Raw genomic sequence first — 13,227 nt, forward strand, 5'->3', positions numbered from 1 at the left:
GATCAGACATGTTTTCGTGTCACTATGCTGGGGAATCCACTGCTGGCTCGCGATGGACAGAGAAAGAGCGAGGAGAGTGGCAACGCGCCACAGGGACATAAAAAAAGCTACAAAAAAACATGTGGCACGCGTCCTGCTCGGAACTGAATCTAAATTTAAAGCAATTGTGCACACGTTCGCGTGCAAACATATGTATGTAGTTTGCATGTGGTGCACATCGGGAGGCGGACGGTCGGCGGAATTCGCTCAACAATATTGAACGTTTGTCACGCCGGCCCGTAATGGTTCGATTGATGCATCCGAACGTAAAATCGGTGTGATTGCACCACGATCGAACATCATTCGTCGGTCGTCGGTCGTGATTCGTGAATTGTCACCGATCTGATCACACACTTCGATAGTGCGTGATAAGTATTTTGGGTGCCTTCGGATTCTATGTGAGATCGCACCATTTAAGGACTTGGCGCGGGATTGTTTTGTTTGTTTCTTTCTGGTCCCATTGCCGTGTATGGCCAAACGAATCAGTGCCGACAGAAAGCGTTTCTTGGGACGCCTAGTTTGGTGGTGTTTGGTTATTTCAGAAAGGGTGTGACCATTATCGGAGAAATTGGACCCGCCGGTATGTGAATTGTGGTATCGGCTAGGGATGATCCTGGTGAGAGACTAGTTCAAGGAAGCCACTATAAAAGCTTCCGTAGCAAGTTCGAGGATTTCAGTCATTGATAGTTTGTGAAGTGGTGATTAGTATTCTATCTACCGGTGCTATTGTTGGAGGTTGGTTGATTGCACTCTGAATCAGTTGAGATCAGTTTACAAGTGAAACAAATGTTTGGTGCAGTGATATGAACTAACGGAAGAGCTCGTTAAATAACCCTGAGATTCATGTGAATTAACGGAGAAACAGTATGGCAATAATTTTTTTTTGCAGTGAGACTTCACAAAATCGATTTCATTTATTTTATTCCGATTCTGATTGGATCTATTTTGATAGGTTGAGTCCAAGAAATATGTAATCCTGTGATCAGTTTTACAATGATTTCGTGCAGATTTTTTTGAACTTATACAGTTTAGTTCAAATATTGGCTGATTCTAAAGGAAATACGCAAAATATTACTTATGTAAATGCTATATTCCACCTATATCTATTGGAATGAAACCATAGACAGTGCGAGGACTACAACTGCTTTCAACAGCATATTATTAATTATTATTTTTGGAAGTCTGATACAACTAGAGAGATATGTATTCCTATAAACAGCCAAAGAGTTATGTTAAATCATGCTTCAGAATTAACACCTGTGACCCTTTCTGGATAAACAGACGTTGAACCGAGAGAATAAGTGCTTGTTCAACATAGCTCTGAATAGCTAGTTGATCTGTGCACCCGTGGCCGAGTGGTTAGCGTCTCACATTATCATGCCGGGTGTTCGAGTTCGATTCCCGTTCTGGCCGGGGGATTTTTCGTCAGAGATTTCCTTCGACTTGCACTGTGGTCACGCGTATTCTAGAGCTTGCCCCACGGAATACATTCAAGGCGTGTTATTTGGCTTAGGAAATCTCAACTAAGTGTTAATAAATGACGCTAGTTAATGCATACGTTGAGACGGCAAAAGTTCCACAGGGAACGTTAACGCCATTCAAGAAGAAAAAGCTATTTGATTTACTTAGTGAGCAGTATTATTATTTATCATCTGAAATAGCAGGAATAGTTTTCTTGAAAATATAAAGTATCTTGCAACTCCACATTTTTATGCCATCCGTGTATGTATTCAATGGCCTAAAGATGGAGGTATATTAGGGTGGCAGCGAAAATGGTCATGTCAAATTTCAAAAACCGACCATGTACATTTTGTTTATTGGACCAAAAAATGACCTGTGCAAAGTTTCAGCTCAATCAGACATGATTTAGGGGTGCCTCAAAGCGCTCAAAGTTTTGTTTTTTTTATCCTCGAAAATCTTTCAAAGGGGGGAGTAAAGGAAATTTAGAAAATCGATTTTTTTTTTTGATGCCAAATGACCTAAAAATGCAAACGTCGAGATCTGGTCTTATCTTGAAAAAAAAATTTTGGTCGAAAATCGACTTTTTGGAAAATAGCCTGAATGTTCAAAAAATCGAAACTTTGAGTGCTTTGAGGTACCCCTAAATCATGTCCGATTGAGCTGAAATTTTGCACAGGTCATGTTTTGGTCCAATAAACAAAATGAACATGGTCGGTTCTTTAAATTCGATAATTTTTTTTTTCCATACCTTCATTGCCTCTCAGGGCCCAAAAGGTTTTTTTTCGAGATTACACCTGATCTCGACGTTTCATGCACTGACTTAAGTTGGCATCGAAAAAAAGTTGATTTTCGAAATTTCTTTTACTCCCCCCTTGGAAGATTTTCGAGGAAGAAAAAATCAAACCTTTGAGCGCTTTGAGGCACCCCTTAATCATATACGATTAAATTGAAACTTTGCACAGTTCGTTTTTTTGGGCCAATAAACAAAATGTACATGGTCGGTTTTTGAAATTCAATGATGAATATTTTTCCATACATCCATTGGTACATAGTATATTTAAGGCACAAAAATGAATAATTTTGCAAGAAGCATAGACATGATGCACATAACTCAATTTGATTGAATAAAGTTTATACGAACAACATTATACTAAACTGAAGTAGACATTTCCTTGCCTTGAACCACTGCGACCATTAGTTTGATCTATTGCAGTGCATTCCAGTTTGCAGGGAACTCATTGCTCAGGGAATAAGTGATAGTCGCACCACGACTTTGCAATTCCTCCCTCTAAGGCAAGGTTTCCCTGGGGTCGATTTCGGTTTCCCAGGGGTCGACAGAACCGAAAATTGATTTTGGGAGTCGACGGGGTCTGAGTGTCGACCCCTATAAAATAACACAAGTTCTCATTTGAAATATTCAAGATGCTCCATAAGTTGTGTTACGTGAACCACAAGGGTGGCACATTTAATCTTGTAAAACTTTCTGAAAAAAACTGTACTTCTTTATTTTTATCAAAAAAAAAACTGTATTAAAAAACTAACGGAAAAAATGGAAAGAATGGTTTATTTTCATTTTGAATTTCTTGTTCTTATGTATGGTGCGCTCAAGTCGTATCAATACAACAAAATAAATCATAATAAAAGTTTTCACATAATAAATTGTATGATGTTTATACATGGTTTTGTTGAACTTTACTTCTCATAAATTTTCCGTCAATTTCATCGCTCCTCCTTGAGCCGATGCATAGTTCTTTGCTTTCAAAATAGTGTCCATCATTGAGGAAACCAACCGATTTCAGAACATTGTTTCATTAAGCGGCCCTCACACGATCAGTAGCATCGACATTATCAGTAATGGCAATACTAGCAAGACACACTCCATTCGGCATCATCATTATTCTTCGACCCTACACGATAATTTATTTTTGCTTCGAGGAATGCAGCAACTCTAGCCTTCATAGTCGTAAGAGAAATATACACATTTTCGAAAAGAAAAACTATCAATGAAAATCAATTTTATTGTATCAAATAAACATCCACATCAATAATTTGAAAGGTTTTCTGCAAACAATGAAAAAATCTAGAACGAAGGTTGTTCCTAATAATGGTTTCTAATTATGATTTCAACAATTTGATCTGTTAATATAATGTCTTTCAGTGATGGATGAAGAAGATTCAAAACAATATGTTGAAACCATTTTGAAATTCTTTTCATTGATCTATTCACAATTTAAAACTGTATTTTTCAATAGTAGTCTCAGTAGCTTATACTTGATTCATTACCATTTAATACCTTCGTAGATGTCGACACCGTATATCACCCGTATGCTTCACCCACTCATTTGGGCAAAAGATGTCGACACTGTACCGTCGCTATCGCGAATTACCATTTTAAGCTTCGTGCTCCAACGTTGTGAGGCGAAAATAATAACGGGGTTTCAGGTAGAAGAAACAAACTTTTAAAATCAAAAAGTATAAATGAAAATCATTTTATTTTCGCATCAAATCTGTTGCTCTATGTAATAGAGCAACACGTTTTCTGTAAATGGTGAAACAATCTTGAGCTAAAACTAATTCTGGTGGTAATTTTATTTTATACTAATGAGTTTTAGTAGGGATTTCAGAAAAATTATAGAAAATTGATCAAATCAGGTTCAGTGCTACGTGTTTTATGCATTCAAGTAACAGCAAATAATAACTTTCATTCAAATTTTATGAATTTTAAATGGCTTTGGGCCCACTAATCTGATGGAGAGTAAATTGGCTCACATTGATTTTGACACAAGATGTGGCACAGTATCCTAGACACCTCGAATGATAGTGTCCCTACTCTATTACAGTAATTATGGAGCGAGATCAGAAAATCCGGATTTGCATCATTATTGTCCTTCATATCAATTTTGTCAACCTTACACGATCATTGTTATTGTCATTCTGATGAAGTAATGTCATTATTATTTATCGTGTAAGGGACTCTTTAGCATTGTGAAACGAGAATATTCACTCAACACACACTGATGAATGTGGAATTATCAAAAAGTGTCCCAAAAACATCCTTAGCAGGAATGGAGAAGTGAGGTGACATTCATATGGTTGAACATTTTTATTATATTCCATCCTTTTCCTGAAACAAAATGTCACCCTTCTAAACTCGAGCAAGCCGCGAGTAATCGGTTCTCTACTTCATTAACATTAGAATTAATAAAAAATGTTTATATATACTTGTAACTATACAAATAGGAGTTTGGCTCCTTTAAACTTATGTAACTGAGCCTGTAAAAATAAACGATTTAATAAAAAAAAAAAACATTTTTATTAATCAAGGTACATATCTTCATGACTCAACGATAAAAAAAAACAAACTTTATTAGTAAGAAGGAAGACAGAGAAAATGAACTGTAATTAATTTAACATTTAACACGTCAAATTGACGGATCTGGCAATTTCAAAGTTTATAACAATCTATGCATCATCTATGGAATGGTGGACATCAATACGTATTTGCATTCAATTAGACATGCAATTTCGTGCAGTATACGCACAATAGTTGTCCAATATGTTTGGATTTCGGAGTAGTTAGGAAATTTAGAATGTAAACAATAGAGAAAGTATGATCACTCTATGATAACAAAATTGTTATAAAAGAGTAAATAAGACTTCTCCACAGGATGATATTGAATAGAAGTCTTACTGAGAGTAAAAGACAGACTCTTTTCTCTTTGAGTTTGCAAAACCAAGAGATTAAAAAAATGAGAATTTTATTCCATTGTTATAACGTGTATTTTTGTGACCAAAATTGGGGATCTTTTTTTGTCACGAAACGATGTGCAGAAATCGATTTTCAGAAATCATGAGATTCATTCGTTTCGACGAAAAAAGTGAACGGAATGCTCGATTACAAACTGATAAATTTAGATTTGTTTCTGGAACGTGGAAATCATTCATTGAGAACAGCCAGGCTTGTTGCAAACCTGATCAAAATAAAACAATAGACGAGCAACTGTTTCCTACAAAGGCAAGATGCAGATTTCTGCAGTATATGCCAAATAAATCGGACAAGTTCGGAATCAAATTTTGATTAGCTGTCGACGTGAAGAGTTAATAACTTATAAATGACTTCCCCTACTTAGGTAAAGATGAACTTAGACCATCAGGGGTACCATTGAGCGAATTTGTAGTATAGAATCTACCAAGCAATTATGTGAGCTGTGGAAGAAATATCACTACAGATATTTTTTTTTTTTTTGGTAAATGGAATTATGACTGTAGGATGACTGTAGGAATGGAATTATGACTTTGAAGGATTAAAACTGAGTCCTTCAAAGTTGCACCATTTGTATTTGTAGCTGAGATCTGTTAGAATTCTATTGGAAAAATATACTCGCATTTACGCCTAACGAAAATGATTATGTCATCAGCGAAACCAATTCGTACCGTACCGTACCGGACTTCGTACCCTGAATTAACTAGGTTATTAGTAAGATCATCGCCAACTGGCGCTACAACAAAGGAGACAGAGCTCCTCTATGAGGGCAACCTCTAATTAATTTCGTTGTTAGTGTAAATCCTCCTAGTTCCGCCATTATTACTCGGTTGAATAGCATAGTATGTATCCAGTTGGAGATGCACATGTCAAAACCACATTTTATATGTTTATTTATAGAATTGCATTGTCAAATGCTTCCTCAATGTCGAGACAATCTGTAAGTGAGATTTCATCTGCGTCAAAAGACTTCTCTATTTTTGAAATTAACGGGTGAAGTGATGTTTCAGTTGATTTATTTGCTTGGTAGGCAAATCTAAATTTGTTCAATAGTCTCCTGTTCAACTGTTCAAATATGATGGTTTGATATGAAGATCAATGATCTTTTCCACCATTTTCAAAATGACAGATGTTAGACTAATTGGTCTATACGCTTTGGGAGTCATCCTGTCACGCTTACCTGCCTTGGGAATGAATACAACCCGGACTTCTCGTCATTTATTGGGCGTGTAGCCTAGTATCATGCTAGCCCTAAACGGATGTGTCACATTCACCCGAATATCATTTTCCCGAAACACGTTTACCCGAAGCACATTTATCCGAATGTAACACAAATCCGAATGACATTCACCCGAATGTAACGAATACCCGATTTGCTCGAATATGACATTTACACGAATGCAACGTTTACCCGAATGAAGGGGGGAAATTTTCGACAAATCAGATTATGAGTTTGGTCGAATCTCCGTTGATAAATAAAACTAAATCAAAACAACATGCGAGAGCAATGAAAAGGCGAATTAAAATGAAAAATTCAAATGAGGAAATTTGAAAATGATGCTGAAGTCACAATTAACATGCCGTCTTCATTCCCTTTCCGTATTAGAATTTAAGACTAAGAGATCATTAAGAATTGACCACGTGGTATGAAATATTTTGAAAACCAAGCAGGTAGTTTTAACATAAATTTTATAGAGCCTTGAAAATGTGCAAAAATTTGTTGTAAAAAATGGTACTAACGTATTAATGCCACCGCAGCACAATCTTCGTTTTGAATTAATTTTTTTGTTATTAAATTTATTCTGAGGTCAATGTGATGGGCACGACTTCACCATCTAGCCGAGGCGGTCATAAGCCGTCAAGATGACGCAATCTGAGTCGGCCGCCGACCCGCCGTCGGAAGCGGCGGTATTCAACTGGTTTTAATTTATTATTAGGATTAACAAAATTTTTATTTTATAATATTTATTTATAATTTTTTTCCTTTTTCAACGCCGCTCTCTCTTGTTTTTTGCTTCGCCCACGCAATATACGAGATGCGATGTGATCATTTTATCAGGATAATGTATATCATCAATCCAATCTGGTCCTGGAGATTTGAAGGTTTTTTAGCAATACACTGCCCATTCAACTTTTTGCTCCGTAAGAACCACCCTCGTTATTTCTTCAGCTCTATGCTTATATTTGATTGGAGAGGATTGAGGTATGTTGCAGATCCATGCGTGTTCAGAAGTCATTTGGGCTGGGAAGATCATGACACTAAGCGTTTCCTGGGAATCGATTGTATTTTAAACAGTTTTCTTCTTTTTCAGACTACCGATTCCATCGATAGGATCCTTTGAAAGGGCTTCGTGAAGACTTACTACAGTAGATAAACTTTCTACTTGTTCACAGATAAACTTTCAATCCCTTCTCTTACACCCAAAGTTAATTTTAAACACATTTTCTGTGTTGAAATGTTTTCTGGACAATTTTTTAAACTTTCCATGTTTTTTTTGTTCCACCATGATGTATCCTTGATTGTAGTTTTCTGTAGGACAGCTTTCTTCAAAGGTGAATTAAATATTGTTTTCAAATTTTGATGAAACTATTTGAAACACTGTTCAGGGGACGAAAAACTTTCCACTGATATCAAACAAACATTCACCTCTAACATTGATGTCGCTGGTACCCCAGACTTTATAGTGGGGTATGATGAACTGTTTGTTATTCAATTTGCACTGTTGGACCAGCGCAGCAACTTCAAATGGAGAAACTCAAACGTTGTCTCCTGGGAATCACGCCGAAGTGACGATAATGAATCGGGTTACCTCGGATCGTTGAAACCTTCAATTGTATTGCCACGATGTCTCTATTGATGAATTCTGTGATGGGTACATTCCTAATGGTATCCCGGATAAGAACTGCTGCATTTGGTGCAGTTTTTGTGCTATCATAGAGAAGGTTGCATTTCTGTGTAGAAAATCTTCGAATCCTAAAATTATTGAACCAAGGCTCTTCTGCATAGGACATACGACAATCCTACCTCAGGTTCTCAATAGTTTCAGGTTCTTCTGTATATGCTACTATAGAGATCCATCATTCGCAGGCGAAATTCATTTCCATTTTCTCAACTTCGTCGATATGGGTGACACTTTCCTCGTTCAAATTTAATAGAAATTTAATGGCACCCAAGTGTAATTTTTGGATGTGTGGAAAAATAATAAAATTATAATCATATTATTATAATGCTTAAACTATACTTTTTATTAATTCATAGTACGGAAAGTTTGTACTGCAGTTTTGACGTGGGGCTACGTCTAACCGGAATATATGGGGGGTAAAATGAAAACCTAAACACAGAACATGCAGGAAAAAATTAAAGATTCCGAATGCTTATAACTAGAACATTTCTTACTGGATCGGAAAGATGTTTACATCAATTGATAGGGAACATTTCTACGCATCCAATTAATAAAATGGTAATTTTCATTAGATAAACAATTAAATGAATGCAAAATGTTATTAGACGTTATCTAAACGCCCTAACTGTCTCGTTTTGATTGGCCCGATTTACGATTTTCCCAACACAGCCATCAAAACCAAGCAGCCTCGAAGAAATCGGCATTGCAAATACATATAAGTCTGGGGTATTTTTGTTTCGTCATGGAGCGTGGAGATATTGGCATTGCAGATTCATGCAAGTCGGGGGTATTCTTGTTCCGACTGAAATGTGTTTCCCTAACACAGACTTTAAATTCATGGAGCGTGGGGAAATTGGCATTGCGAATACATGTAAGTCGGGGCTTTTTCCGACTGAAATGTGTTTACCTAATGCAAACTTCTAAACCAAGGTGTCTGGGGAAATCGGCATTGCAAATACATGCAAGTCGGGACATTTTTGTTCCGACTGAAATGTGTTCGCCTGACACAGACTGCATGTTTCCCTAACATGGTCTTCTATACTTAGGAACTTGGGAAAATCGTGCATACACTAGAGGCGGATGAACTTTCACGTTTAAAGTCTCTATAGTATAAAAAGTAGAAGTTGGAGTTGAAGATTCGCGCAAGCCGGAGGTATTTCTGCATGTTTTTTTGCACTCCGCGGTTCGAGAAGTACGTAAATTTGATAGATGCAACCTCCAGAAGGAAATGTAAAATAAAATAATTGTTTGAAAACTCTTCCGTTCACATATTTTGTCCTAGGCATCATCTTCTTCTTCTTCTTCAATGGCACTAACGTTCCTAGTGGAACTTCGCCGTCTCAACGTAGTATTACTTGCGTCATTTTTATCAGTACTTAGTTGAGATTTCTATGCCAAATAACACGCCTTGAATGCATTCTGAGTGGCAAGCTCTAGAATACGCGTGATCACAGTGCAAGTTGGAGGAAATTACTTTGACGAAAAATTCCCCCGACCAGAACGGGAATCGAACCCGAACACCCGGCATATTAGTTATGACGCTAGCCACTCGGCCAAGGGAGCACAAAGCATCATACCAAACGTAAAAGGACTGTCATTAAATTTACTTGAAACGAAGAACATAATCTATCACAATGCATGAACTGAGACTCCATCACATTTCTTCAATCTTTTTACTCACAAAGCAAATATAATGAATTCAATTGAATCCGGAAATTGTTCCATTCAATCAAAAATTCAATCAATACAAACAAATGATTGCTAAGCTAAGGCAGTCCCATGTCAACTTCGCGGTTATATCATGGATATAACCCTCCCATTTTTTGCCAAATCCATATAATATGGCTTTGGCATAAGTTAATGTTGTCAATTTTTCAAAAAGCTGCAGACATAGCATATCGAAAGCAAATAGTATATTTTTCCGTGTCTAAGGTATTTTTATTTGGTCTTTTTTGGCAATTTGGTTGAAATTGCACATTTTTAGTATTTTTTTTTAATTACCGATATTCAATTATCCTAAAAAAAAAGAAAGGTTCTAAATGGCCTTCGTCAAGGCTAGAGGCGAATGCACTCAAAGCTATGTTACGCAACGCTACGTCAACCCTTGAAACTTAACTTCGAGTCAGACCAATCCTGGAAACTTCAAGAACCACAATTCAAGATTCGTTCCATTATTTACTATAAGTTCAAATGGAATCCGCATGATTACTCGCGGAGAAAATTGTTTAACCCGTTTACGGGCACTGGCAACTATATTGTCACTAACAAAAAATATTCTTCTCGCTACACTTGGAATATTATTTCAATATTTTACATAGCCAAAACCTTCTAAAGGTATTTGGCCATACCTCATTTTTTTGGGCTGCTGCAAAATGTACGATATTAATTTGAGGGTCATTTTTACGAAACAAAGCCACGATTTTAGAACAAAACAATATTTTTAGTGCAGCGTTACCGATTGTTTCAGTGATTCACAATATTTACAGTGTAGCGAAAAACCCTTTTTTTATATAGAGTTTCAAAGGACAAATTAAAAATTTGAATTTTCCATTAAATACAACATTTATTTTATTGGAAAAAACTGCATGATCTTACACAGTAGATCCTAAATACAGGTAAACTTCGATATAACGTACATTTCACTTTCAAAATTGTACGTTGTATCGAATTGTACGTTATATCGAAGCATAATAAAGTACTTACAAACGTAGTCTGTAATACATTATTGTGTTGCTGTTTTAGTCAAGTTAATGAATAATTTCAATTAGAAGACGAAGCCAGCCTTTCTAATGATGTTTCCCTTCGTACTGTTGATTAAAGCTTGATTCATTTAGAATCCGGAATCACAAAACCAGCTGTATTTCGAGATTGATTGTAGGTACAAAACTTGTTTTAGCATCACAATACAGATAATTCATTGTTCTATCAGAAAAAAAATATTGAAAAAAAATCCTTTACACTTTAGAAATGTGTACGTTATATCGAGCGACGTTATAACGAGGGTACGTTATATCGAAGTTTCCCTGTAGTACGTTTACAGTGAAAAACTTTTCAACTTGTTGCAACGAATTTAAACAGAAATTTCTGCCGACGCTTTCGTGGTTTTGTAACATAAAAATGAATCCCAAGCTGAATACATTTTAAGCAGCCCAAAAAAAAAATGGAGTTTCGCCAGATACTTTTAGAAGGTTTTGAATAAGTAAATCTAGAAATTGAAATTCCAAGTGCATCGAAAAGAATAGTTTTTATTGGTGGCAATATAGTTGCCAGTACCCATAAAAGGTTTAATTTTATCAATGAAAATTGTATTCCTCCGGAAAACATCTGATCTATTTTATCCTCTCTCTAGCACAAAACACTCGCTCGCTCGATCTCTCTCTCACAAACGCGCGCGCCCCCAAACAGTCTTCTTCGCATCTTACTTCAGTAACCCCCGCTAACCACCCAAAAACAGCCTCAAGATGTGTGATGATGATGCAGGAGCACTGGTCGTTGACAACGGATCGGGCATGTGCAAGGCCGGCTTCGCTGGTGATGATGCCCCGCGTGCCGTATTCCCGTCGATCGTCGGTCGACCCCGCCACCAGGGTGTGATGGTCGGTATGGGTCAAAAGGATGCTTACGTGGGTGACGAGGCCCAATCGAAGCGAGGTATACTGACGCTCAAGTATCCCATCGAGCACGGTATCATCACAAACTGGGACGACATGGAGAAGATCTGGCATCATACGTTCTACAATGAGTTGCGTGTGGCGCCAGAGGAACATCCGGTGCTGCTGACCGAGGCCCCCCTCAATCCGAAGTCAAATCGCGAGAAGATGACACAGATCATGTTCGAAACGTTCGCTGCCCCGGCGGCTTACGTGGCCATTCAAGCCGTACTGTCACTGTACGCCTCTGGTCGTACCACCGGAATTGTGCTTGACTCCGGAGATGGTGTCTCGCATACCGTTCCGATTTACGAAGGTTATGCCCTGCCACACGCCATTCTTCGTATGGATTTGGCCGGTCGTGATTTGACCGACTATCTGATGAAGATTCTGACGGAGCGCGGCTACTCATTCACCACCACTGCCGAGCGGGAAATTGTGCGCGATATCAAGGAGAAGCTGTGCTATGTTGCACTGGACTTTGAGCAGGAAATGCAAGCCGCTTCGGCTTCATCCTCATCGGAGAAGTCTTACGAACTGCCCGATGGACAGGTCATTACCATTGGTAACGAGCGCTTCCGCGCTCCGGAGGCTCTATTCCAGCCATCCTTTTTGGGCATGGAATCAACCGGTATCCACGAGACCGTGTACAACTCAATCATGCGATGCGATGTCGACATCCGAAAGGATTTGTACGCTAACAGTGTCCTGTCTGGTGGAACCACCATGTATCCAGGTATTCTACCCATGGAACACCAAAATCGATCTCACGTATTAAACCATTCACCCCCCATAAATTAGGTATCGCCGATCGCATGCAGAAGGAAATCACCTCACTGGCTCCGTCCACCATCAAGATCAAGATCATCGCACCGCCCGAGCGTAAGTACTCGGTCTGGATCGGTGGCTCCATCCTGGCCTCGCTGTCCACCTTCCAAACGATGTGGATCTCGAAGCACGAGTACGACGAGGGCGGCCCGGCAATCGTCCACCGCAAGTGCTTCTAAGCTTCCGAGCCCTGAGCACACCATCACACTGCCAGACTGTTGTGTCATCGTGTATCCATTTTTAATTATCACTTTATCTCATGTTCTTTTTTTGGAAATATATTTTGTATGCATCTATCGTTAGGGAGGAGGCGTTCTTTTTTTCTCTTGTGCTGATAGAAAATGGAAGAAAATTCGTTTGTGCCGCTTGTGTAGGAAAGGTTTTCATTTTATTGACATTTGGTTCTGTAAAAGTTTCATGAATTGCAGGCGATTAGAAGTAGATTCATTGCTTTGTAATTGACAGTGTATTTGTATCAGTGCGCAAACGTGGATATCGATCGAAGAGCTAACATTGGTACATAGTTGTGAAGATGTGAATGATAATCATTATGTTGAATATCCTTTTGAACGTTTCCAAATCA

At 38.0% G+C, this 13,227-nt stretch overlaps 1 protein-coding gene across 2 annotated transcripts; it reads left to right on the top strand.

The window, feature by feature from the left end:
• The first annotated feature begins 618 nt into the window (after positions 1–618).
• On the top strand, positions 619–12,946 carry LOC129764212 (actin, muscle-type A2-like). 2 transcript variants are annotated; one of them, XM_055763075.1, is made up of 3 exons: positions 619–774; positions 11,516–12,552; positions 12,618–12,946. In XM_055763075.1, exons 2-3 carry the CDS (start codon positions 11,628–11,630, stop codon positions 12,821–12,823), a joined length of 1,131 nt encoding a protein of 376 aa, XP_055619050.1. In that variant the 5' UTR covers positions 619–774; positions 11,516–11,627; the 3' UTR covers positions 12,824–12,946. The 2 variants fall into 2 exon arrangements, with proteins under 2 accessions (XP_055619050.1, XP_055619051.1); XM_055763076.1 differs by lacking the exon at positions 619–774 and adding an exon at positions 783–903.
• Positions 12,947–13,227: the final 281 nt, after the last annotated feature.

This window comes from Toxorhynchites rutilus, chromosome 2, assembly GCF_029784135.1.
Source record: "Toxorhynchites rutilus septentrionalis strain SRP chromosome 2, ASM2978413v1, whole genome shotgun sequence".
Lineage (NCBI taxonomy): Eukaryota > Metazoa > Arthropoda > Insecta > Diptera > Culicidae > Toxorhynchites > Toxorhynchites rutilus.

What these genes read in the sequence shown, in the direction of transcription:
- LOC129764212 (XM_055763075.1), top strand. Translation starts at nt 11,628, where the DNA reads ATGTGTGATGATGATGCAGGAGCACTGGTCGTTGACAACGGATCGGGC. An exon ending in TGGAACCACCATGTATCCAG is followed by an intron (nt 12,553 to 12,617) that starts GTATTCTACCCA and finishes CCCATAAATTAG; the next exon opens with GTATCGCCGATCGCATGCAG.